The sequence below is a fragment of the Chlorocebus sabaeus genome, chromosome 12 (assembly GCF_047675955.1).
Source record: "Chlorocebus sabaeus isolate Y175 chromosome 12, mChlSab1.0.hap1, whole genome shotgun sequence".
NCBI lineage: Eukaryota > Metazoa > Chordata > Mammalia > Primates > Cercopithecidae > Chlorocebus > Chlorocebus sabaeus.
The window spans coordinates 102,541,737-102,568,351 of NC_132915.1; the positions used below are offsets into that span (position 1 = coordinate 102,541,737).

The following is a 26,615-nucleotide window of genomic DNA, read 5'->3' on the forward strand; positions in this document are numbered from 1 at the left end:
CGCAGAACAGCGTGGGGCAGCCATAAAGTCCACGCTGGAAGACACTTGGGCGAGGGTGGAACATGGAGGTGATGGACAGCCTGGACGTGCTGCAGAGACAGGCCCTGGAGAGATGGAACCCCTGGCAGATCAATAAGAGGGCAGGAGCAGGCAGCTGAGGTCATTCATTTAGGAGTCAAGGTGCCTGCAGGGCTGAACGGCAGGGAGTTGGGGGTAGGCAGCTGCTAGGAAAGACCAGGCACCAAAGGGAGTAGGAGAGGACCCAGGTGGGTGATGTGGAGAGGGCTGTCCAGGGTGTGGAGGGATGGCCTTTCTGCAGCGGTGGAGATTTCCTCCAGCAGCACTGGACAGCTGGTGCAGCATCTGGGAGACTCCTTCTGAGATGGGGCTTTGCTGGGTGGTGCCAGGGAATGCCAGGGGTTGTGGCTGTTTGTGAGATTGGGGTTCAGGCGATCAGCCATACAGTAAGACGTAAACTCTGACCAAAAAAGAGGGAAGAAGTAAACTCAAGTTTGAGATTTTTGTGCCAAACTGAAATTCCCGACTACTTAACTTTCAAATATTTTAAGTTTTAAAGGTCTTCCAGCCAACAGTAACGCAAAACTGCCTCCCTCCCTAGCCATCTCGCTTTCCTTGCTCAGAAGCACCCTTAGGGGTTTCCAACTCAGGCACAGTCCATGCCAACCAGCAGCCTAAGAACCAGCTGCCAGAGAACCACGTGTGATCTCAGACCAGTGGGTCCCAGACTTTGGATTTCATGGGCAAGGGAAGCTTCAAAATGAAACTTCAGAGTCTCTCACAGGGTTGCCAATTTTTTTTTAATGGCAAAAAAAAAGAAAAAAAGAAACCATCCTTATCATTTCCTGGAGAAAGGAACTTTTTAATGCCCACAATGTAAGCAGGGCATAATCTCAGAATAAATAATATTTTTTCCCAAGTAAGGACAATTGACAGGCTTTTGCTAATACGTTTTTAAAGTTGTTTTTTAAGTATCTTTCATTTTAAATATTTTAAACGTAGAAAATTGAAATGTAAATTTTTATTGCATGTTTTACCTTATATGTAAATGAATCATTGATATGAATTTGTCATTTGGGGTTATGTGTTCAATAAATTATTCAATAATAGTTTGTATTCAATAATTATATTATTGAATATGTAACCCCATTCCACTATAGTAGTTGGTGTTTTCCACAGTCCTTTGTAAAATCCAACCTTACATAGGTCTGTTGATAATGACAGGAGCAGCATTCTAAATGGTAGTTGCTTCATTTGGAACATTCTGGGAGAAAATACAAGTGGCAGGCTAGCAAAGGCCGTGGGCACTCCTGGCCTGTGGTCTGAGCCCTAGATGCCTCATCACATCATAGAGAGCAGGAGATGCCTCTAAGAGGGGATTAGGGGATCCATCCTTACAGACCAGCCTCATATGCAGATGTATGGGAAGCCCTGGTGTCAGGTTGCAACGGTAGGAGTAGAGTGTCTAAGAAAAGGGAGGTGATCATACACTGTGCAGTGTGTTCATTGGTGAGTGCCACACTGTGCTGCGAGTGGTCTGTGAGATGGGTCAAACTGCAGACAGCCTAGAATGCCAGGTTATGTGATCTCACCTAATTGTTTGGATGAAGAGGGCTCTGGAGGCAGTTGGAGAGGTGGGCATGATGGGCGCATCTGGAGGGAAGCAGAAGCCAGAGTGGCTAGCAGAGAAGCACCATGGAGTGTCCAAGCAGGTCAGGTTGAGTCAACTGGTCCATGACTCCCTCCGCAGGAGGGCCTCCAAGCTCAGTTCTCTTGGGTTGCAAATAAGACCCTGGAGTCACAGCAGGACCACAGACATTTCACTTGCTGCTGACTCGGAGCACACAATGATCAGCCAATTAAATAACCGAGAAGAGGCATGTGTAGTTAATTGCCTGGTGTTTTGAGAGGAAACCACTGTTCTTTGAGCTTGTTGACTCTTTCTTTATATTTACATTATATACGTGTGTGTGTGTGTGTGTGTGTGTATATGTATGTATGTGGTTATGTTGCTACTCTGAAAATAATTAAATCTGGACAGTAAATATCAATCATTAGAAGAAAGTTATATCTTAATGATTAATCAGCTCTTTTTTAAAATGCACAAACTGTATAACAATACTGTAAAATTTTTAAAGCACTTAAAATTCCACTATTCTAGTACTTTGTGGTTCCGTAATTTTGTTAAGTAGTTATTTTAATTTCCTTCGCTATTTCCCTATTGTTTGACATTAGAATGTTTCCAAGTTTTTGTTTGTTTGCTTTTAACCACCGTAGATTTCCCTACGATAAATACCCTGCCGTGTACCATGTTTTCCCTTCTTTTAGAATTATTTCCTCAGAATAAGTTCCTGGGAGTGCAACTGCTGAGTCAAAAGATACCAATATTATTCTGGCTTTGAAATCCCTGATACTTTTCCAGAAGGTTGAATCAGGCCACCCTGCTACAGCAGTATATGGGTTTCCCGATTTCACCACAACCCTGCTAGCTTTCACAGTGGTCTTATTTTAAATTCAGTGATAACTGGATTTTAGATGGTGGCTTTTATTTATTAATTTACGCCTCTTGGTTCACTCCATTGCTCTGCCCGGAGCTCCTATACTTTTTCTCCGTAGCCCTATGCTGTGGTTTGATTGACGTCTGCCGACCTCCAAACATGAAGCCCTAATGAAAGAATGATGATTGGGCCTAGACATTCCTCCTTGTTTATGTGGAAACTACCTCAACAGATTTTAAGAAAGGGCAGTTGAGAGATGTTTAAACTATAAATAGACTTGGTGACACCTCTTATTTGGTTAAGGTGGTCCCAGTAATGAATGCAGACTCTGTGCTTCTGGGAGTATGTTTATGTCTCACTTGAATTCTAGAAGACATCAGAGTTAACGTTAAGTCATGATGTATAATTTAAGACAGAGATGAAAGAGTTCCCACTGAAAACAGCCCTTCTTTCTAGGTGCTCCGTAATTACCAAGACAGAGGTCTCCATGTAGGGGCAGGACTCCTCGTTGGAGAATGTCTGAAGAAAGCTGAAGGCAAGCCCCTTTGCTCTGCCCTTGCCTTCCTCTTCTGGGCACCTGGAGAATTGGCCACAGGCACAGCAGAGGATGGATTAGGCTATGGGAGGGGCAGCCTGAGGCTAGCCCCCAGATCCCCTCCTTGAGCCTCTGCTGTGAAGTCATCTGTGTTGTTGGTGCTGAAGCCTAGAACCCTCAGCCTTGTTCCTTCTCTGCTACCTCCTTTTCTCCTCTCCACCCCATGTTCTGAAAGCTTAGTCCTGAGGCCTGAAAATGGAGCTGCTTCCCTGGGTCAGAGCCTTGGCTGTCCCCCTCTAACAGTGCTTTTGACCCATCAGGTGACCGCTGGATTCCCCCCTCCAGAGCATTAGCTCCTGGACCCGTACTACCCCAGCAGTGGCCCTCATGGACGATTCGTGCAGGAACACATGAAATCTGAGTTTCCCAGAGTGTGGGCATGCACTACTTTTGGTCCTCATGATTTTAGATGGCATTGTAGATAACCTTACTTCGATAGCGAAGTATTTATCTTAATGTGATTAACACATCAAACTTACGATTTTACTCAAAAAGTTAAGTAAAAAATCATGTAGTGTGACCCAGCAGTTCTACTCAGGGTTTATACCCAAAAGAAAAAACACATGTTCAAACAAAAACTTGTACATGAATGTTCATAACAGCACTATTCACAATAGCCAAAGCATGGAAACAACTGAAGTGTCCACCAACTGATGAACAAATAAACGAAAAGTAGTACATGCACACAGCAGAATACCATACAGCCATAAAGGCAGCGAAATACCGATCCACGCTACAACACTGATGAACCTTGAAAACGCCAAGTGAAATAAGCCAGACACAAAAGGTCTCATATTGTACAATTTCATTTATGTGAAATGTCCAGAATCAGTAAGTCCATAGAGACAGAAAGTACATTAGTGGTAGCCTAGGCTGGAAAGGGGGGAATGGGGAATGATTTTGCTTAATGGGTGTAGCGTTCCATTTTGAGGTGAAGAAAATGTTCCAGAACGAAATAGAGATGATAGTTACACAACAGCATGAATGTACTAAATGTCACTAATGGTAAATTTTATGGTGGATGTACTTTGCCACAATAAAAAAATATAATAATATAGGTACTATGTTGGCAAACATCATGAAGGTGATATGTGAGTAAGGCAAAAATAGCCTTGCAGTATATAAAGCGAGATAAGAAATAGAGCTGCTGGGCCCTGACCCTCCAGCTGGGTTGTATTTCATTGTTGAAATCCACTTTGCTGGAGGGAGGACCAGCTTGACTTTCAGTGTCTACAGGAGGACAGCTGCTCCGTGCCTGACACTGAGTTAAGCACTTCATCAGTATTATCTCACTGTGAGGTATACCCTCACGGTGGCCCTCCAAGGGAGGTGCTCTTATTCTCCCTGTTTTTTAGAGGAGGAACTCCAGACCACAGCGCTGGTCAGTGACAGAGCCAGGTGGGCACACCTACCCTCCAGGTCCTGTGACAACCTACATCTTTTCACCCAGGGTTCCTCTGAGGTATCCCAGTTGGGTTGTCACCTGCTGGTGATACCTGCTACCCTTATGTTTTCAAAAATGGGGCAGTTACTTCCCTAAACTCATTTATCAACTGTTGGAGGACCTAGAATTCTTCCTCATGATGCCTTCTTTCCCAGGGTTAAGTAACTCCAAGGAACCAAGCCCTCCATCTTTCTGACTCAGGCCGAGGAGGGCCGCATGGAGGAGCAGCAAGCCTTTTGCTCCAATTCCACCTTTACTCTGAGCAGCTCTTAGACTAGAAGTAGAGCCCCGGAAGATGTGGAGCTCTCTGTAGCTGTTTTGAACTCTGATACTCTTCTAGGCAAAATAATTCCTATTCAATGAGATTTGAGGCCTAGCCCTGCCACTAACCAGGTCTGTCGCTTGAGACAAGCTTCCCAACCTCTCTGACCTTTCATTTGCTCATCTAGAAAATATATATAATGGCATTTACATAAATGGAAGACTGGATGTACTCTTTGTTGTTCATATTATTTCGTTTTAATTAAGTAATTATTCCTGCAGTTATTTGTTTCCTGTCTGACGCCGCTGCTCGGCAATAAGCTGCACAAAAGCAGGAACCATATTGGTCTTGTTTCCTGCAGTATTTGCGGCATGGAGAACATGGTGGACTCTCGATAACGTTGTCTATTTTTTAAATTTCAAACTTTTATTTTAGATACAGGGGTACAGGTACAGATTTGTTGCGTGGGAATATTGCATGATGCTGAGGTTTGGGGTATGAATCTCATCACCCAGGTAGTGAGCATGCCACCTAATAGGTAGTTTTTCAGCCACTTCCCCTCCTCCCTCCCGCCTCTAACAGTCCACAGTGCCTGTTGTTCCTACATTTATGTCCATGTGTACCCCGCGTTTAGCTCCTGCTTTTAAGTGAGACCATGTGGTATTTGGTTTTCTGTTCCTGTGTTAACTTGCTTGGTATTATGGCCTCCAACTATATCCATGTTGCTTCGAAGGACACGATTTCATTTTTATGGCTGTGTAGTATTCCATGGTGTATATGTACATTTTCTTTATCCAGTCTACCATTGATGGGTGCCCGGGTTGATTCCATGTTTTTGCTACTGTGGATAGCGCAGTGATGAACATGTGAGTGCATGTGTCTTTTTTTTTTTTTTTTTTTTTTTTTGGGGGGACAGAGTCTCACTCTGTCATCTAGGCTGGAGTGCAGTGGTGCAATCTCAGCTCACTGCAACCTCGGCCTCCTGGATTCAAGCGATTCTTGTGCCTTAGCCTCCTGAGTAGCTGGGATGACAGACATCCACCACCATAACTAATTTTTGCATTTTTAGTAGAGATGGAATGTCATCATGTTGGCCTGGCTGGTCTCAAACTCCTGATCTCAAGTGATGCTCCTGCCTCAGCCTCTCAATGTGCTGAGATTACAGGCATGAGCCACCACACCCAGCCTGAATGTGTCTTTTTGATAGAAATGATTTATTTTCCTTTGGGCATATACCCAGTATTGGGATTGTAGGGTTGAATGGTAGCTCTATTTTAAGTTCTTTGAGAAATCTCCAGACTGCTTTCCACAGTGACTGGACTAATTTACATTCCCACCAACTGTGTATGTGTTCCCTTTTCTCTGCAGCCTGACCAGCATCTGTTGATGTTTTAACTTTTTAATAATAGCCATTCTGACTGGTGTGAGATGGTATCTTACTGTGGTTTTGAGTTGCATTTCTCTGATGAGTAGTGATGCTGAGCAGCTTTTCATGTTTGTTGGTTGCCTGTATGTCTTCTTTTGAGAAGTGTCTGTTCATGTCTTTTGCCCATTTTTAACGGGTTATTTGATTTTTGCTTATTGATTTGTTTAGGTTTCTTATAGATTGGTTATTAGGCCTCTGCCAGATGCATAGTTTATGAATATCATCACCCATTCTGTAGGTTGTCTGTTTAATCTGTTGATAGTTTACTTTGCTGTGCAGAAGCTCTTTAGTTTAATTAGGTCCCACTTGTCTATTTTTGTTTTTGTTGCATTTGCTTTTGGGGACTTAGCCAAAAATTATTTGCCAAGACTGACGTCAAGAAGAGTATTTCCTAGATTGTCTTTTAGGATTTTTAATAGTTTAGTGTCTTACATTTAAATATTTGATACATTTTGAGCTCATTTTTGTGTACAGTGAAAGGTGGGGGTCCAACTTTAACCCTCTGCATATGCTTAGCCAGTTATCCCAGCAGCATTTATTGAGTCCTTTTCTCATTGCTTGTTTTTGTCAGCCATGTTGAGGATCAGATGGTTGTAGGTGTGCAGCTTTATTTCTGAGTTTTCTGTTCCCTTGATACATGTTTATTGAGTAAAAGAATGAATTAATGCCTAAGAAACACTTAGCACGATGCTGGGCACACAGTAATGCTAATAGATGTTAGTCACTGGTAGTGGTGTTATCATTATCATTACTATTGGTGTATTAAAGGCATTCACATGAAAACTCTGATTCTTAAAACAGCCTTGCAAGATTGGAGTTATGCTCATCTTGCAAAAATGGAAATTAAGATTCAGATAAAGTAAATACATTAACTTGCCCAAGTCCTTTAGAACTTATGGCAAAGTCTGTAACCTAACATTGCCCTAAACTCCTCCTCAGTAGATGTAAAACCCTGAGTCCCTTCACATAGACCAGGAATTGGTAACACTATTGATATATAATTATACTTTTTTGAGCACACATGTCTTAGAAATAAAGCACATTTTGTGGGAGGCAGCACAGTACCTGTGGGTTTGGTGTATGAGAAGTTGTGGTTTCCCAGAAGATAAGCAGAATTCCCAGGCTGCCACCCCTGCCTGGACTGCAGCTGGCCTCCCGAACTGTGAGCCCCCAGCCTGGGATTCTCTCTGCACACCCAGGTGGGGACCCGTCGGGCTGGATGTGGGGCTCCCATGGAAGACAGGAAGGACACAGGCACTTCTTCAGTGCTTGGCCATTGTCAGGCCCATGAGGGGAGTAGGGAGTGTCTGGTTTTTCTCACTCTTGTATCCTGTGAGCCTAGCACAGAGCTTAGCTGAGAAAGTGCTGAGCAGCTACTTGGTGAATAAACAAATGAATGAATGACTGAATGAATGAACAAACCTGCTGTGTGCCAGGCACCGTGTTGGTTTGCTTATATGACCTCATTTAATGCTCAGCCTGGACACGTGAGGTGAGAGCACATGAGATGAGGCTCAGAAGGGTGAGGTTGTTTACTGAGGGTCACCCAGCGGGGTGGATGTTCAAACCAAGTCTCCCTACTTCCTGTGCTATCGTGGAGAGTAGGGAGGGCTCCCGGCCATGGAGAATCCCCTTCCCCAAACAAGAGAGCCCATTTCGCCTCTGGCTGTGATAGAGGTTCAGTGAGGAGACAAGGGCAAGGGAATAAGTTGTTCTCAAGGCGGTCACATGCTTTTTCAGCCCTCATTGTGAATGGAACAGAATGTGGGGCTGGAGGAGGGAGAACACGATGGAGAGGAGTGGAAACTGTGGCCTGGGTCCTTGTTTCTCTGTAGTCTGGGCCTGCCACTTTCTACTGATGTCTTCACCATCACCCTAACCTTTATTGAGCGGTGACCTCATGTACACCTCATTCTGTCTACACCTCCACATGATGGAGGCACCGTTGTTACTCACCCCTGTCTACAGAGGCCAAAACTGAGGACCAGAGGAACTGTTCTGGCCGAGGAACTGTCTTATAGCCATAAGTCAATGGCAGCATTCCCCGCCACCCACCGAGACCACCTGGCTCTAGAGCCCCACCCTGTCCAGGCTGGCCTGCAGAGGATCGCTTGGTCCTGTAGCAGCTGCTGCTATTGCAGAGTGCGGCAGGCCTCCTGGTTCTGAGTCTAGTTCATCCACTGGTCAACATTGGTGTCTTATTGTTGTCTTCCAATGTGGGAGCTGAGAAATCTCAGAAGGCTTTGTTGTGAGGTCCATGGTAGGCGTGGTGCTGACAGCAGGATCTTACTGAAGGAAGCATTTGGCTCTAGAGACCTGAGCCCAGCAACATGGTGGAACTGGGCACCATGAGCGTGTTCAGTGAGGTTTGATGGGCTATGATTTGGACTTGTCTTCCTGAGCTCGTGGTAATCCACGTGGAACTAAGTCCGGTTCTGGTCTGGAGATGTTTCCAGTGCCCATCAGGACATCTGCCCCCTCTGAGGGCAGGGCCTGTGCCCTGACCCTCTAGGACTGGATTAAGGATCACAGAGAGTGGGAACCACACAACTCAGCTCCCAGTGTGAACACAAAACAGAGGTTCATGGCTGACAGGTGGGCCCCTAGAGTCTACCCAGCCATGGCCAGGAAGTTGAAGGAGTAGGATTTGTGGCCAGCCAGACCTGGATTCAAACCTCGGCTCCTCTACCTGTGGGCCAAGAGACCTTGGGAAACTCACCCTACCGTTTGGAGCCTCAGTTTCCCCACCTGGATGAAGAAGGTCATGATGCTTTCCTTGGAGCGCTTTTGGTAGATGAGCTGAGGAGATGGCTCAGGTCAGCCCATATGGCAGCACCCCTGCCCTGGCTCAGCAGCTTCACACGTTCACATGCAGTCAAATAAGGCCAGGATGGGAAGGGAAAGCTGAAGCCACGCCGTGGATCAGGGCCCAGACTCAAGAGTGAGACCCGGGGTGCAGTGTCAGCTCTGCCACACAGTCGCTGTATGATCTTGAACAAACAACTTAGCCTCTCTGAGCCTCCCTTTCCTCTTCTGCAAAATGAAGACTCCATGAAATTGTACAAGCGCTGCTCAGCTCAGAGCTTGTGACCATGGTCACCATTCCCAGCATTCTTTTGCCTGCAGGCTCCTGTTCTCCCACCCCATGCTCTGAGGCAGCTCCCTTGACCCAGGAGCCTCATTTGAGTCCCGCCTCTCCCAGTGATCCTGTTTGTGAGCTCTGAGTCACCAGGGGCCAGATCACTGTCAGGAACCCTCACCGAAGGAGAGAAGCAGGCCTTTTCCCAGACCAGTACTCATTACAGCCTTTGAAGAGAACACTTGCAAATTAGTCCTCTTTCACCATTGCTTTAGGCTTTCCAATAGGCTTTCCAATCTCCAAATGGGCCTTCTCACTGATATCCCTAGGCTACTTTACCACCCCCTGACCCCACCCACACAGCCATCAGCTGCACCAGGTGCAGCCTGTGCAGAGTAGGCATTTGTATGCCCTTCATGGCCAAGTATAAGCTCCTGTTTCCTGCATTTGAGATGCTCGTGCTCAGGGAGTTGGCATGAGGCATCCTCATCCCCATCTCAAGCTGGACTCGACAGAGATGCCCTTTCCTGGGCTCTTACAACTGGATTACTAGGGCAGCCTCACTACCGAGCCCCAAAGAAAGGCATTCGTCCTCAGAGTTCACCAGATCGGGTGCAACCGTAAAAGCCACCCAAGTGCTTGCTTTCTGCCCCAGGGATTTGGGTGGCATCTGCAGAAGGAGTTTGTGGGCTTCACAGACCGCTGACGAGGGAGTGTGGCTAGAGTGGGTGTGATCCATTAAGAGTGAATTCAGGGTCAGGCGCGGTGGCTCACGCCTGTAATCCCAGCGCTTTGGGAGGCTGAGGCGGGCAGATCACGAGGTCAGGAGATTCAGACCATCCTGGCCAACGCGGTGAAACCCCATCTCTACTAAAATACAAAAAAAAAAAAAAAATTAGCCGGGCGTGGTGGCACACACCTGTAGTCCCAGCTACTTGGGAGGCTGAGGCAGGGGAATTGCTTGAACCCAGGAGGCAGAGAGGTTGCAGTGAGCAGAGGTCGCGCCACTGCACTGCAACCTGGCAACAGAGCGAGACTCCGTCTCAAAAAAAAAAAAAAGTGAATTCAGAAGTTGACAGCTGCTGCTGCCGCCGGTCTGTGATGGTGAAACAGCCCCATAGATTTATATGGAAAAAAATGTGCATTGACTAGAATTTTATGGCATCCAAAATCCTATCTTTTTGGGTCTTTATATCTAAGTACCATAATTACTAGGGGAAAATATCGTGCTTAAAAAAATCAAAGCAATTGACATATCATCAGATGTCTACTAATATTTCATGGATAAAGAGTCCTTCCTGCCTTCTAGAAGCTCCTCCTCCCACAGGGAAGCAGGTGGGAAGGCTAGCAGCTACCATACAGCATCATAGCTGGTCTGGTGGAGTGTATAATTCAATTACAGCAGAGGGAAAAGGGAAATAAAGAGAGTCAGGGTTACTTTTATGGTTTTATAATTTTTAGTTTTTTTATTTTTTGCTTTTTGTGTTTTGCCTGAGTCTTTGCAAGAGTTTTTTGTTTTTGTTTTTGTTTTTGTTAATTCAAGTATTTAGCCAGAATGTGTCTAGGGATAGATTTCTTTCCTGGAACCTAATAAACTCAGAATGTATCTAGGGATAGGTCTCTTTCCTGGAGCCTGATAAACTCTGAGTTCTATCCCTAGATACATTCTGGTTACCTACTTGAATTCAGGATAACACCCTTCTCTGGGTCATCTCTCTGTTCTCAGGCCCCTGTATCCCTTTATGTTATTTCTTCCCCTTCTTCCCTTTCTCTTTTCATTGGCCCTGAGGGAGAGCTTGCCAACCTTGCCCACCACATCCATGATGCAAATCTCTGCAGTGTCTGCCTCACTCCTTATTACCTCTGATGTTTACTTTTTAAATTCTTCTGCCATGTTTTTAGTATTCTTTGATTTTTTCCTATCTCATATATCTCTCTTTCTATCACATCCACCTGCAGTTTCATCTCTGACAGTTCTCTCTTATCACAGAAGCCTTGTCTTCTTGTACTGTATTCCAAAGAAAAGTTGTTTGAACTTTCTTCTGGATCCTGGAATAGACTGTTTGGGGAGGTGTGGTCTCTCTTATCCCTCTACTTCTTCTACATGCACTTCAAACCCATTACTTGGAAGTATTCCTTCCTGTGCTCCTTTTTGGATTTTCTTTCCCCTGAATGTGCCCTTGAATGTAGAAAAATCTATTCAGCTTTGGGGTTTATTAATAGGCAAGTCATTTAGGCTTCCCTCCGGGCACACTCCAGTTCTTTTCTGGAAGTAGCAATCTACAAATGAATGTGAGAAGATGGGGGGCAAAGGGTAAGTCAGAACATTCTAGAACCCCTCCAATCAGCTACTAGGCAGTGAGTGTTCTGGTCACTGGCCCAAATTTTCTGGTTTTGATAGCCTTGAATCACTGGTCTTGGGAAAAGCCCCAGGAAATATGAATTATTTTGGTTTCAAGAGATAAAGTATAAATCTGTTCAATTTCTGTCCTGTATATCTGCCCTATAGTATATTACATTTCTTAGATTCTAGCACTAAGGCTGTCTGTCCGTAAGTCTTAGTTTGTAAGGAGGTTTTTAGTGGTAAGTCAGGGGAAGCTCTGTGAGGGGCTGCCTAGTCTCTTCTGGAAGGGTTCCAGAAACTGGTCTGTATCCCCATCTCCTCCTAAAGCTTCAGGGATTTTTTCTCAAGTAACTTCATTGAGGGCCAACATTATCCAGATAGTCTGCAACCCTTTCACATGTGTTGTCTCCTTCCTCTTCAGCCCTGTGAGAAAGTTACAGGTACTACCTCTATCTCCCAGATGAAGAAAGCAAGGTTCCAGGAGTTGAATAACTCACCCAGAATCACACTGAACAATAAGTGGTAATGCCAGGATTTGAAAACAGATGTCTCAGGTTTTTGCAGTTTTCGTATCTTTCCTCCAGTGTATGTGTTGAGCTACATGTGAACATGACATATGACATAGCATATGTGAGTGTGGGTTCTATCTGGGCTGGAATCCTACCATTGTCACAGAGTGACTTTGGGCAGATTACTTAGCATCTCTGGAGTTGAGGAGAGTAGCCAGGGCCAGGGGAGAGCAGATGAATGAACTCTGTGAATGCTAAAGACGTGGCCAACCTGCTTTGGTTTCACTCGTCTCTTGATTCCTTTGGGGTCTCTCATTGGCACCTGAGGATGATTCTCCCAAGTGAATATATGCTAGAGGATTACTTTTTTTTTTTTTTTTAAGCAGTTTCATGCCCTTAATTGTTTGTGTAGTTAATGCCTCTGTTGAATGTCCCTCTTCTGCCAGGCCGTATGTATGCCTCATGGGTTCCGGGACTGCGCCTGTCTGGTTCTCCTGTATACCACTGTGTCTAGAATGTGGGAGGCCCTCAGTGAATATTTGTAATGCTAAGACCCTTTCATGATGGCAGCACGCATCGCTGAGTGAGCTGGTCTCTAAGCACATTACCCTGTGCCCTTGCAGCTTCCTCTCCCCACAGTAACCTGCCACCTTCCTTCAGGGTCCTTGCTTCTTCTAATTGGTCAGCAGACATGCTTTCCTGCCACTTTGGCCTCTCTGTTCCCTGCAGAGCATCCTCTGACGATGTAGCCAGAATGTCCTAATGAGGGGAGCACTGGCCACAAGGCCTGCTGGTACAGCAGAGGGGAAGTCAGAATTGAGTAAAATTGGTGCCGGAGAACCACTGCACCAATTGATGCAGAGCAGAAGGATGGGTCTCAAGGAGGTGACCGGGAGACCAGAGTCCAGAGGGTCAAGTTTCTTGGGTCCTTTTCCAAGGGAGTTGAGTCTCATGGGCAGAGGAGAGGCAATATAAGGAGAGTAGGTGTAGGTGGGCCTTCCAATCTGAAGCTGACCCCAGCCAGTGACGGCCCAGGCTCTACCTTCCCATCCCACCCTACCACACAAAACCAGACTAACAAGAGCACTGGCTATTCCATCACCTCCTGCTGGCAGAGCTGAGGGCTGAGTGCTTGGCCTGCCCTGGGTGAGCTTGGCTTCCAGGCTTGGTGGGAATAGCGCTGCCTACAGACCCTGACCAGGGCATCAGGGCTGCAAGAGGCAGGGCTGCTGCTGGGCCAGCTGGATCTGGCCGGGCCAAGTGCCTTGTGTCCACAGGGTGTCCTGGAGAAGGGTGGAGCCCACAGAGATGGCTCCTGCCATGGAGTAGAAGGAGCCTCTGCCCACTGAACGCCTGGGACCTCCCCATGGGGACTCACATCCTCTCATCTCTGTTGAGAAAGGCAGGGAGAGATCAAAACACCTGAGCCTGAAAAACACAAATAAATTCACAGTCAGATGCCTTTTTCCTTCCAAAGGGCCCAAGGAACTTGACCCTTTCAGTATTTCATTTCAGCAAAATCAGTAAAGAATTTGCTTTAAGAAAGTGAAAATCGGTTTTGATCTCGCTAACCCTCTGAAAATCTGTTGCTTGTTTTCCAGAGAATGCAGGGATTGGTGATTGAGGTTTAGAATGTTGTCTTTTGTTAGACAGTTTCCATTGAGTAATGAATAAAGCTGACAGTTTGCATCTGCCTCCGTTATTATTTTTGTTATACTTAAAGACTAGGTACAGTGTGGTCACAGATACACGAGTGCATTGGTGGAAGTGGAAAATACTTTGGCGACTGAAGCGGCTGTCTGTGATCTCACTCTCTGGCCGGGATCCTGGTGGCCTCGGACGTTCGGGGAGCCTTTCTGTGCACAGTAGCAAATCTCTGAGCCAGGGTTGGAAAGACAAGCTCAAGAGTGTTTTCCTTGGCACATGGGCAGCCTCGGTTCTACCCAATATAGAGGCAGGTTTCTAAGGCTTTCACTGGGGGAATCATCTTGCATTTCCTTTTAGTGACGTTAGCTCCTCTGGAAGCACTTTATAGCACTCTGAGAAATATGAGTATTTAGCTTACAGATGCCACAGTGTGGGGCTGTGCCTTAACAGAGTGACTGTGGAGTGGGGTGCCTGGCAACCGCAGCCACCCTTCCACTGAGCAATAGAATTTCAGAGGCCAGGTTGAAGGGAGTCGTGTATGTTCAAATAAAGATTCAGCATGGAGTCCAGTCATTTCCCTAGCCATTTTCTGAGCCCCTGCTCTGTGCTAGGCTTGGTGCTGGGCCCTTGAGCATGCAGAGATGGATAAGGCACAGCCCTTGCCCTCGATAAGTGCTGTAATCGAGGAAAGGACAGTGTGCTCTGTGAGCCCAGGAGGAGCCAGTTAGCAGCCAGGAAGGAGAAGGAGGCACAGAGGCAAGGGGAGGAAACCCCTCTGCTGAGGCTCAGAGGCATGAGACAGAGGGCACATCAGGGGGCTGCATGGAGGGGGCTGGCATACTTGGGGCATTACATGAGAAGTGGAGGAAGAGGCTAGAAAGGTAGTGTGGGGGAGAGCTCAGAGACCTTGGATGCTGTGCTAAGGAGTTTTCACATTGCCTGTTGGGATGGAAAGCCACTGGGTATTTTTAAGTGGGTAAGGGGCACAGTCTAATAGGGTTTGAGAAAGATCACAGGGTATAGACTGGACTGGAAATGGAGAGACCAAAAGCAGGGAGATGAGTGAGGGGATAGGAAGCACTAACAGGTTGGAGTCAATGTCTGTGGCCTTTAAATCTAAACCTAAAGACCGACCAGGGGCTGAGAACACTTGGAAATTCTTGCGCTTAACATATTGCTCTCCTTCTCCCTGCCAAAAAAGTGTTTGCTTCTTTAATAGAAAGAAATATCTTGCCTTTTTTTTACTTCTAAAACTGTAATACATATTCGTAGCTAAAGGTTAAAATAATATAAAATTGTACAAAGCAGAAAATAATCCTGAAGTTCCATACCCAAAGATGGCTATCAATAACAGATTGAGCAGTATATTCTCTGTGTGTGACCTCTCTGTTGATATAGGTATACCTGATGTTTTTCACTTAAAAAAACATATCATGGATATCTTTCCATGTCAGTTCTTAGAAATATATTTTATCTTTACAATAGCTGCGTGATGTTCCACTACTTGGATATAAAATAGTTTATATAAACCATGCATTTTTTGTATAATTATAAATTACAAACAACGCTGCAATGAACATTTCTAATTAATGTTTGCCAATTTGTAGTAGTATTGCTGTAGAGTAGATTTCTAGAAGTGGAATTACTGGGTCCTAGAAAACCACATTATTTGAAATTTTTGATAGATACATCCAAATTCTCCTCCCAAAAGTTTCTATCAATTTATGCTATAGTCACTCTTGTATAGTGTGACTTTTTCCGCACACTCATCAACACTAAGTATTATCAATTTTTATGAACTTTGTCAGTATAAATGGGAAAAAATATCTTGTTTTAGTTTGTAATTCCTTGATTATTACTGAGTCTTGGGAATCTTTCACATTTTTATTTACATTTATACTCTTCCACAATTTGCTCATCTTTTATAACACTATTTGCATTTATTGTAGGAGCTCTTTATATATTACGGCTATTGACCGTCTTATAAATTGCAAATATTTTTCCTACTCTGACGTTTGTCTTTTAGCTTCATGTATGGTGTTTTATATGATCATGCAGAAGTGTGTAGGTTTTAAGAAATGGACCCCAATGTGTCAGTCTTTTCTTAATGGTTTTGGGTCTTATGTCACACTTAAGCCTTTGTGTACCTCAGCATTATAAAATTATTCTCCTGTATTTTATTCAAGTACTTGTATTATTTAGATTTCAACTCCCTAATTTATCTGTAATTTATTCTATTTTAGGAATGAAGTAGATATCCAACTTTATATTTTTCCAAATCAATAATCATTTGTCTCAGTATCATTTATTGAAGGATTGTTCTTTTTCCTATTGATTGGAAATATACCTTCATCGTACACTAAATTTCTATATATCTCTATGTATGTGTTGCTGGGCTCCCTACCGTGTGCTGATGGTTTATTTGTCTAACTCTGTAGCACTACTATACTGCCTAATGACTGGGCATCACAGCACATTTTATAACAAGCCCCTCTCTTCATTCTTCTTGTTAAAAATGTTTATTTTCATACATTTCCTCTTCCAAGTGAACTTTGGAGTCATTTCAGATATGAAATGTATATGTTAATTAGGCAATAATCGACATCCTTGCAATGTTGTGTCTTCTCATCTAAGAATATTATATATTTCCTTACTTATTTACATCTTCTTTCAATCCTTCAGTTATTTTTACTTAATTAGTTTTCCTTAACTACCAGAGTGTTACTTTCTCATTGCAACAACTCAAATACGAAGAGATGTAGATAAAAAGTTTGTATTCTTATGAATTGTGCCTTTATTTAGTAAAATGGGTTCTTCAGAGAAGGATTAATAAGCCCAGGATATGTGTAAACTTGATTTTAATAAATGTTACATATGATTTTTCTACCAAATATGTTTTATTCATATAGGTCTTACAGATTTCTAAGTTTATTCCCAGGTGTTTTATAGTTTTGCTGTTATTGTAAATTGCCCTTTTTTTCCATTGTGTTTTCTAGCTGATGATTACTGTTATATAAGAATGACATTGATTTATGTATATTTATTTTGAAGTTAACTTCATTATTCTAATAGTTTTTCACTTGATTATCCTAAATTGTCTAATTATATCACTAATGTGATAACTAATCATGTCACCTACAAAAACGACACTTTTTTATTTGCATCTTTAATATTTATTCCATGTTTGTTGTCTTGCTTTATCACATTGGCTAGTGCATTCAGCATAGTGTTAAATGATAGCAGTGTGTCAGATATTCTTGATTTGTTCCTATTTAATAGGATTTTGATATTAAGAACATTGTTTTAATTTTCTAATATGTGTCCTTTATCACATTAAGGAAGTCTATGTCTAACTCAGTGCTTTATCAGGACATGCCAGTGAGTTTTCTTTGATAATGTTTTATTTGGAATCTCTGCATCTTGATTTATTAATGTGATTGGTCTCTTTTTTATGCCACCTCTGTCAGGTTTGGGTGTAATGGTTATGCTGGAATCATAAAATGAACTGCAGATATTTCTGATTTTTCCTGCTCTGGAACAGTTTAAGTAACATTAAGTTTTTCTTTTACTGTTTTATGCATGAATTCCTTAAAATCATCTAGATATTGTATTTTAATTATATTAGGTTGGTGCAAAAGTAATTGCAGTTTTTGCCATTAAAAGTAATGGCAATTACTTTTGCTCCAATCTAATAGTATCTTTCTTCATTATTATTTTTCTCTTTATTAGTAAATTAAAGTTTTTTGCCTCTTCTTGAGAGAACTTTGAGAAGATATATTTTCCTACTGAGCATTTGTCTAGATTTTCAAATGTTACCGTAAAATTTACACATACCACTATTTTAACATCTCTTCATATTTGAAATCATATCCCCTCTCTCATCCCTAATATTGTTCATCTGTGCTTTTTTTCCCTCAATCATACATACCAAAGGATTGTCCACTTCCTTGATTTTCTCAAAGAACCAACTTTCAGTTTGATTTATCACTCTGCTTAGACTGTTGATTTTTAATAATTCATTATTTCTGCTTTTATATTTTAAATTGTTTTCTCATTTCTTTTTTCATTTTCTAGTTCTATATAATGAATACTAAGTTCACTTTTTAAATGTTTTTAAATTATTAATATAAGCATTTGAGGCTGTGGACTTTTCTCTCAGTAGTTACATGGCCTTGCGTCATTGTGGATAATTTTTATATTTTAATTTTAACTTATTTTTTCATCTCTAAATTATTTGGTAAGTGTTTTTCTTTCCCAAATAATTATTTTTAAAAATTTGTTTTTACCCCTGGGACAGAGAAGGGGGTGGAATTGCTCCAGACACCCCAAAGGCACACGGGTTATGAGTGTGGGAGGTACAGTTTCCCCAAAAGGAAGTCAAGGGCTGTTTCCAAAATAGGGAGTGGGTGTTAGGCAGAAAAAAGTGTCAGTTTCGTCTCTATTCCCAATTGTCATTGAAGGGTTAAATGAACTAGCACATATAATATACTCAGCACAGTGTCCAGCAAGAAAAAAGGCCAATAATAGTAACCAGATGCATGCCCTCCCCTCATGCCCCTTCTTACTACCAGTCAGAACCCCAGCACATGCTATTCCAGCCATTGCACTCTGGGGGAACATTTGCAAACAGTGGGTTACCTCCTTGTGCCTATACATTACCAGGCAATCCCCAGGGCATGAGGGGATCTATAGTTGTGTCCTCATTTCACCTTGGGGAGCCAGGAGGTGATTTGGCTTCCCTGGACTTCAGGATTCTGTCCAGACAGCAGGACTTTGCCCACGTGCCTTTATGATTCATGAGCCACAACCCCAAGTCATACACAAGGCCATGTGCTCATCCAAAAAGCGTGGCCTCTGACCACCTGCCATGTGACTGCCTGCGCCCGCCCCCTTCTGCAGACCAAGGAAACTGTCTCAGTGACAGTAAGCATCCAACAGCTTTCACCAAACAAATACTCTCTAAATGAGGATTTGTTCTGAAGCCCTGTTTTGCTTGATGGATATTAATTAGCAGGTGCTAGTTAATACTCACAGTCTTCCCCATCTTCTCAGGGAGCCTGGGCCGCCTGCTGAGATCTCATCATGCAGTAGATGGAACTGCTTTGTGCTCTCTTAAAGAGAGCACACACACCCTAATGAGCTGCTGCTCTGTTATTTCATTTGGAATTTATCAGGACAGTTTATGTGATCAAACCACACAAGTATAGTTCTGGATGCCAGCCCTCCTCAATACTGAAGTTTGAAAGTGATCTTTTCAAGGCAGAGCAGGAGAACATGGAAAAAAGCCTTTCATCTCAAACTTTGAAAAAGGGAGAGAGAAAAAATGGAAAGTATAAGATGGAAATGTGGCACATTTTTATGCTGTAGAGAGTATTTTTTCCCCTCAACACAGCAGAATTTTCCTTATTAAAAAGATAGCTGTATGAGAAAAACCAAAACCAAACTCGGGATGGAAGTGAGACGGGGTGGCGATGGGAGAACAAGGGAGCAGTGAGTCTCTGGGCTTGTGGGAAGCCCTGGTGCCAGCCGCGGACTTTGGCTTGGGGAGGCCGTGAGCGCCCAGCTTCAAGCAGGCTCTGGGCCATCAAGCATGGGTGTCCCTCAGCTTCAGAGAAGGTGTCTGTTCAGAAGAGCACCTCCTTTGTCAGCCTGGCACTCCCTCCTTGGGGCTGGGTGTCCTGTGGACACCTCTGGTGGGGAGCCTATATTCACTGTCAGGAAGCAGGTTTGGCCACCTGCCCTGTGTTGAGGCCAGCCCAGCTGCGGAGGGCTTCGGTAGCAGAGCGAGCTGAGAGCTGCTCACTCCGGCCCTGTGGGTCTGCCTCACCACGGCAGTCTGGTTGGCACTCATGTGGCAGCTACAGCGGTGTCACCAGGCCTTGTGTGGGGCATGGAAGGAGGGAGCAGAGCCCAAGCATGGTCTGGGATCTGTCTCAGAGGAGGTCCAGTCTGCGGGTGGGCATGGCCATGGGGCAGATGCCAGCTGCCAGCAGTGTCCTGGGGATTGGGGGAAGACAGGCCACAGCAGGGGTCCTCACACCGCCAACTCTGTGCCTGTAATCCTCATCCCTTGGTGGGGATGGTGGGGAACAGGAGTGCCTTCTGTACCGGGTCATTGCCAAGGTGCCATGGTAAAAGCAATACCTAACTTCCCTAGAGTAGACAGTGGCTGTTACTGTCAGGGTCGTTTCCCCTAACAGGTCTGCACCTCTCAGCCTTGCCTGGTCCCTGGCACTGTCCAACCCCAAGGCAGCCAGGGCCAGTGGCTGATCCCATTACTGTCCATCTTCATAAGGCCAACATCACAGTGTCATCTGCTATAGTAACTCTGTGTGTATAGGAATAGGAAGTGAGATGTCCAGCTGTGCTGTCCCAGCCCAGGTGACAGCTCCAAGCACTGGTCCAACTGAGGCGTGGCCACCATGCAGTCGGCATATGGGCGCCATCCATGGTTGTGGCAAACCCAGCTGGTCTTGTTCCTCCCATGCTGCTGCTTCAAACAGGGCCAGCCATAAGGTCAGCTCAGCTTCTTATGCACTTCAGTGGTCCAGGCCCTGGACTGGGAGACTCCTGTAAACCACTGTTATTACCCTTATTCACAGTCAAGGAAACTGAGGCCCTGGGAGGTAAAAAGGCTCGCCTAAGGCCACCCAGTTGGTGAGTGGCAGAGCCAGGGTTCCGAGTCTCCTGGATCCGTGCCCCACGTTCTGTCACATATACCACGGCTGCTTGTCATGTGGCAGAGCTGGAAGGGCCCCCAGGACTGGATGGGACACTAATGATGGGACCTGGGGGCTGACCAGACTGACCACAGTGGGCGTGAGGGAGGTGGATAGTAGCAGGTGGTAGATGGCACAGGGGAGGCAGCTACAGTAGAGTCATGAGCCCTCTTGGAGAGTGTTGACCCCATAGGGGAAGTCAGGCAGGGACAGCCATAGCTTGGGTTCACCTATGCCCCTATCTTGCCTCACTGGCTGCCATACATGAGAGTCTGGCTGGAGTAAAAGAAGAACCGCCCATAGGCAACCTGGAAAGACCTGTGCTCAAATCCTGCTTCTGCCACTTCCCAGCTGTGTGGCCATAGACAAGCGGTGTAACCACTCTCAGCTTCAGTTTCTTCCCCTATAAAATCACAGTGAAACCTCCCTGACAACAGCATTTTTCTTATGAATCAATAATCTGGGCAAAGCTCTTAGTTTAGGACCTGGCACCCAGTAAGTGCTCGGTAAGCATTAGCTCTCTGTCATCACTTGACTGATGGTGGCTCTCTCTTCAGCCACAAAACGAGGGTAACATGTGCTTCATAAGTTTATTGTATGATTAAATAAAGTATGCCTTCACTCATGCATTCCTTTGTCAGCCAGCATTTACCAGGCAGCTCCTGTGTGCTCGGTTCTAGATGGTGGAGGTTGAGCTCCTGGAGCAAGACACACTTCCTGCCCTTGAGGCGTTAGTTAGGCCTGATGCAAACAAGTGTCTGAGTGCAGTTGTGGGGAGTGCCAACTCCATGTAGAACTCAGCACTGTGCCTGACACGGTTCAAGTGGAAGGTAGTTATTCTTATGATTTCATTATAGTTTAGGCTTATACATATCTCTGTTGTGGACTAATACAGTACTGAAAAGATTTCTGTGGATTTGTGCAGCGTTAACTGTAGGAGATTTGCCACTTGTGCTGTGGTTTTTGTTGTGGGAGTGAAAAGGCTATTTATATGGAGGTTCTTTCCAGGCATTGCCTAGGCTCAAGGTCTCCCCACGTCACTGGAGCCAGGAGGCTTCCTTTTGAGGGGTGCTCTACCCAGTCCTCAGCAGGTATGGCCTTAACTTACACTCCTGGGTCTTGAGGAGTAGGCAGGTGTGAGCATCTGCATGTTTTGTAGAGGGGAATTATGAACTCTGTGGGCCTCCGTTTGCAGAGCACCACTCAGCGATCCACCTCCAGGAACCCAAGAGGAGGCCCAGTGCCCGGCACCTGTCCTCACAGGGCAGCATAGGGTGCACCTTTCGTGTTGAGGGTGTTACTTGAGAAAAAGCAACTCCCTCTGTGTTTCTGATGACCAGTGAGTGGGAACATGGGTGTAGTAGCCTGATAGACCTGGGTTCAAATTCCATCACCCTTGCTGTGAGGCCTTGGGCAGGTTTCTTAATCTCTCTGAGCTTAGTTTTCTCCTCCTACTTAGCAGGGTTGGTGGCAGGATCCCATGGGACAGGAGGGAAGTTCCTGTCTTGGATTTGATCCCCAGGGAGCAAGTTTCCTTTCCCCCCATCCTACTCTCCAGTTTCTCTGCTCCTGGGCTGAGCTTTCACTCTGCCACTCTGAGCCAGCTGGACCGAGGTCTGCACATTGCGTCTGGAATAAAGCTGCCCCATGTCCCACATCTCTTCACTCCCTGCCATGCACTAGAGGATGCTTTTTGCTGTAATTGAAGCAGAAATAGCATGTTCAGGATTGCCGTTGCGAAGACTTCAGGGTGGTAACTGAGTTACATTTTTAAGAGGGGAGAAGAAAAACAAGGTGAAGAGAGAGGATAAATCTGTGGATTCAAACTCACCAAACTTGGAGCTTCTCTACAAGGGAAATTATTTCTAATTATTAAAATTTTGGAAACATGGTACCGCCAGGAAGAAAGGAAGTGGAAATGGCTCCTGTGAGAAGCATCAGCATATGTTTCTGTGATTTAACAGTTTCCCGTAACAATGTGCATCTATTTTAAAAGCAGACGAATGACTCATGGTATCTAGCACCAGTGCTCCACTGTAACGGCAGGAAGTGTGTACTCTGGAGGGGGCAGGCTTGGGTTCGACTCCTGTCTCTATCATTTACCAGCTGCATGACCTTGAGCAAGTTACACATCCTCTCTGAGTTTCCTTTTCCTTCTCTGTAAAATAGGTTGTTAGAAGAATAAATCAGATAATGAACCTATAACTCTTAGTGCAGTGCTCATCTATCCATGCACAAACCCTCACAACTTTTATGTAATTAACCAAGTTAATTCCAATGTTTGTAATAATTCTTAGTTGTTTAATAGTAAATTTTTAAGGCCATAAATTTCTCCCTGATTACCACTTTGGTCAGAACCCATAAGTTTTAATATGTAGTGTTCTCCTTGTCATTGTCCTCAAATAAATTCTTCAAACAGATTTTTTTTTTTCTTTGACCTAAGAGTTACATGAATGTGTGTGCATGCATGTGTGTTTTCAAATGGTTAGTTGTTTTTTTTTTTTCTTTTTTTTCTGTATTTATTGTTAAATCCTAGATGTAGTAAGGTCAATGAAAATAGATAATACAGCATTTACTTTCTAGGACTTACTGAGGTTTTCTTTAATCAAGTTTTATACTCCATGGGTACCTGAAAAGAACTATTTTCATTTATAGAAAACCAAGTTTATTATTATTATTATTGTTATTATTATTAGACAGAGTCCTGCTCTGTTGCCCAGGCTGGAATGCAATGGCCCGATCTCAGCTCACTGCAACCTCCACCTCCTGGGTTCAAGTGATTCTCCTGCCTCAGCCTCCCGAGTAGCTGGGATTATAGGTGCCCACCGCTACACCTAGCTAATTTTGTATTTTTGGTAGAGATGGGCTTTCACCATGTTAGCCAGGCTGGTTTTGAACTCCTGACCTCAGGTGATCTGCCTGCCTTGGCCTCCCAAAGTGCTGGGATTACAGGCATGAGCCACCGTGCCTGGCCTATTTTTTTGTTTTGTTTTTGTTTTTTGAGACAGAGTCTTGCTCTGTCATCCAGGCTGGAGTGCAACGGCACGATCTCAGCTCACTGCAGCCTCCTCCTCCTGGACTTGAGCAATCCTCCTGCTTCAGCTTTCCAAATAGCTGGGACTACAGGTATGCACCACCATGCCCAGCTAATTTTTGTATTTTTGGTAGAGATGGAGTTTTGCCATGTTGCCCAGGCTGGTCCCGAGCTCCTAGGCTCAAGCAATCCACTCACCTCGGCCTCCCAAAGTGGTGGGATTACAGGCATGAGCCACCATGCTCTGCCCCAAGCTTGTTAACTTTGTTACTGTAATACTATATCACTGCATCGATATATGTATGTATATATATGTGTGTGTATGATGTATACATATATACTTACATAAATTCTGGAAGAGATATACCAAAGCCTCCCTCTATGGTTGTGTTTTTCATGAACTCACTTTTCATTTGTAACTTTTTTTTTACTATGTATAATTTGATGTGTTACTTCTTTATGCATAGAAATTTGTAACCATTAGATATTCCTGATCACCTGGACTTTTGTTTTTTAGAGCAAGCCCTCTTCCTTGCTTTGCTTAATGTTTTCTGCCTTGAATTCTGCTTTATGTCACTTCTCCTGCCCAACTCTGCCAGTGTGGTGGGCACAATAACGGTGCTCATGGAGGGCAGCTGAAAGGATGTTCCATCCTTGGCCCATGCAGATCTCCAGGTGGTCTGGAGCTCGGCCCTGCAGCTAGTCAGCCAGCTAAGAGCTGTGTAGTGGCTGCATAGCCAGCGGCCCTTCCCCTTCCCCAGCCAGGCAGTTTGTCCTCAAATCCCCCCAGCTTATCACTGGCCTGTGATGGATCTTATTAAGATCCTTTTAGACATAGGTTTGATCTTCAAAAGCTGTGAAAACTAGATGTTACTATTTCTGTAACATAGCGGTATTTTTATTTCACATCTTATTTTCTTATTAAGCCCCATTGGCCAAATTCTCTAGCTTTAGTTCTTTGTACTGAGAGCTGTTGCGTTTTTAATTTTTTCTTTTGTTTCTTAGTTAATGTATGGTGAGGTGGAGGTGGGGTAACAGACAGACAAATAGACAGACAGCTGGGCAAATAAAGGAAAAACTGAATTCAGCCCAAATGGGTGTTCTCCTGGACATGGCACCTTAGACCTATTAAACTTTAGCAGTTGGTAAGAGACACAAGTGCTCAGCCCTTTCACATCCTGTTATTTTCTGGTTGGGTTGCAGGTAAAAGCCTTATTGCTGGAGAGTATTTGAACTAGAAACGCTGAAATCTTGCCGGCATACGTTGTGGTTGTTGCTCAGATGTTTGATTTATAGTTGGGCAGTGCTGTGTGAAAAAATTAGTAATCAGGATTAGAATTAAAGTCCAAAGATTATCTCAGTTTTCCGTAAGTCATCCTTTATATTTTTTTAGCAGATCAGTACTGTTTTGTGCTCTTTGGTTCTGGTTTGTGGTAAGCTCCTTCCGTCATGAAATATCTTCTTTAATTTTAGGAATCTATCTTCTGGATTTAATCTACATTGATTCTGCATATCCTGCCTCAGGCAGCATCATGGAAAATGAACAAAGATCCAATCAGATGAACAATATTCTTCGAATAATTGCTGATTTACAAGTTTCCTGCAGCTATGGTTAGTACCCTTGTTGTTAGAATTATGAAATCTTGCCTCATTGAAATTTGGGTCCTATCAGTGAGAAAGCTCTAGAAACCAGAAAAAGAATTACAAAGTTCTTCATTTTAATATCTTGAGCATCAAACATGTACTAGATTCTTTTATACATAGGTTTGATCTTCAAAAGCTGTGCAAACTAGGTGTTACTATCTCTGTATTACAGGTGAGGAAATTGAGGCTGAAAACAGTTTAGTCACTTGTCCATCCACAATCTCACATCTAGTGAGTGGCAGAGCCCAGGTCTTTCTGGCTCCTGGGTCATTCATTCATGAAGAGCTTTCTGGGCAGCTCTCCTCCAAGCAGATTCGGGGATCTATCTTCTTTCTTCTGTGACTCTGCCGTCTCCATGGCCTGAGAATCCTCCCCTGGACTCTGCATCCAGCTGGCAGGTGCAGGATGAGAGAGAACAATACAAGGGTGGGTTTTATGGGCCAGGGTTTTAGTGGCCAGTGCAGGCCACTTTTGCTGACAGGGACTAGGAAATATAATCTAGCTGTGGGCCTAGGAGAAGGGAATCGATGTGGTAAGGGGCTTGGCCACACTCTGCTGCACGTGGCCAGATCCACAGTGTGCCCATGATGGTGGGTGTGTAAGAGGGATGGAGAAAATCACTGGAGATGATGTCAGAATGCTGGATGGGCCATCCATGTGGGGATTGATTTTACCCGAGAAGATGGCAGACTTGGGGTGTGGAGCTTGACTGTGAGCCAGGTGCTCAAGTCTTCTGGGAATTAGCACTGATGAGCAGGCGGCCAGTCAGCCAAAGTCAGCCGTGAAAGGGGTGTGGTGCATGGGGTGTGGGGTTCTAGGCACCTGCCTCTGGGGAGCAAGGCTTTCACAAGAGGGCAGAGGAGTAAAAGTCTGGAAGCACCAAAGTGGGGTGGTAGGAAGGAACCCGGCCTCACCTGCTGTGCATAGGGTGTGAGAAAATCCACAGCCTCCGTTTGGGAATGTCACCGGGAAGCCAGGGTGGGTTCACCGAAGCAAGAGCCCTGCTCACCAGCCCCTGCACAGCATCCCCAGGCAGGGTGGGGGTTCCCACACTTCAGGGCAGCTTTCCTCTGACAGGAAGGGTAGGAGGCACCTGTATTCCCAGTGCAGGGTTCGCCTGGCCCAGGCCCTTTCCAACACAAATACACGGACACTTATTGTCCCGCTGGCCAGCAGAGCAACCACAGACATGGGCTTCAGGGTCAGATGGACTCCGGTTCCTATTCCAGCTTTGTCTCTTGAAAAGTCACTTTCTCCCCTTGAGGGTTTTCCCATGCATGAAAATGGAGATAGGATTCATGCAGAGCCCTTAGCACAGTCCCTGGCGTTTCACGAGAGCCCAGCAAATGCTCTCTTACCACTGTTCACCTTCACCTGCGCCATCTCCACCATCAGC

The 26,615-nt window shown here is 44.7% G+C and overlaps 1 protein-coding gene across 16 annotated transcripts in view; it reads left to right on the top strand.

The window, feature by feature from the left end:
* The window catches only part of RALGPS1 (Ral GEF with PH domain and SH3 binding motif 1), a 304,597-nt gene that overhangs the window by 221,550 nt on the left and 56,432 nt on the right, over positions 1-26,615 (top strand). For all 16 annotated transcript variants that reach the window (XR_012094881.1, XM_008006183.3, XM_073021927.1 and 13 more), the window contains one exon: positions 25,049-25,186. Coding sequence is in view for 15 of the 16 variants with exons in the window: in XM_008006183.3 (XP_008004374.2) it covers positions 25,049-25,186 (138 nt within the window). In the remaining variant the exon portion in view is untranslated. The remainder of the gene's footprint in view (positions 1-25,048; positions 25,187-26,615) is intronic.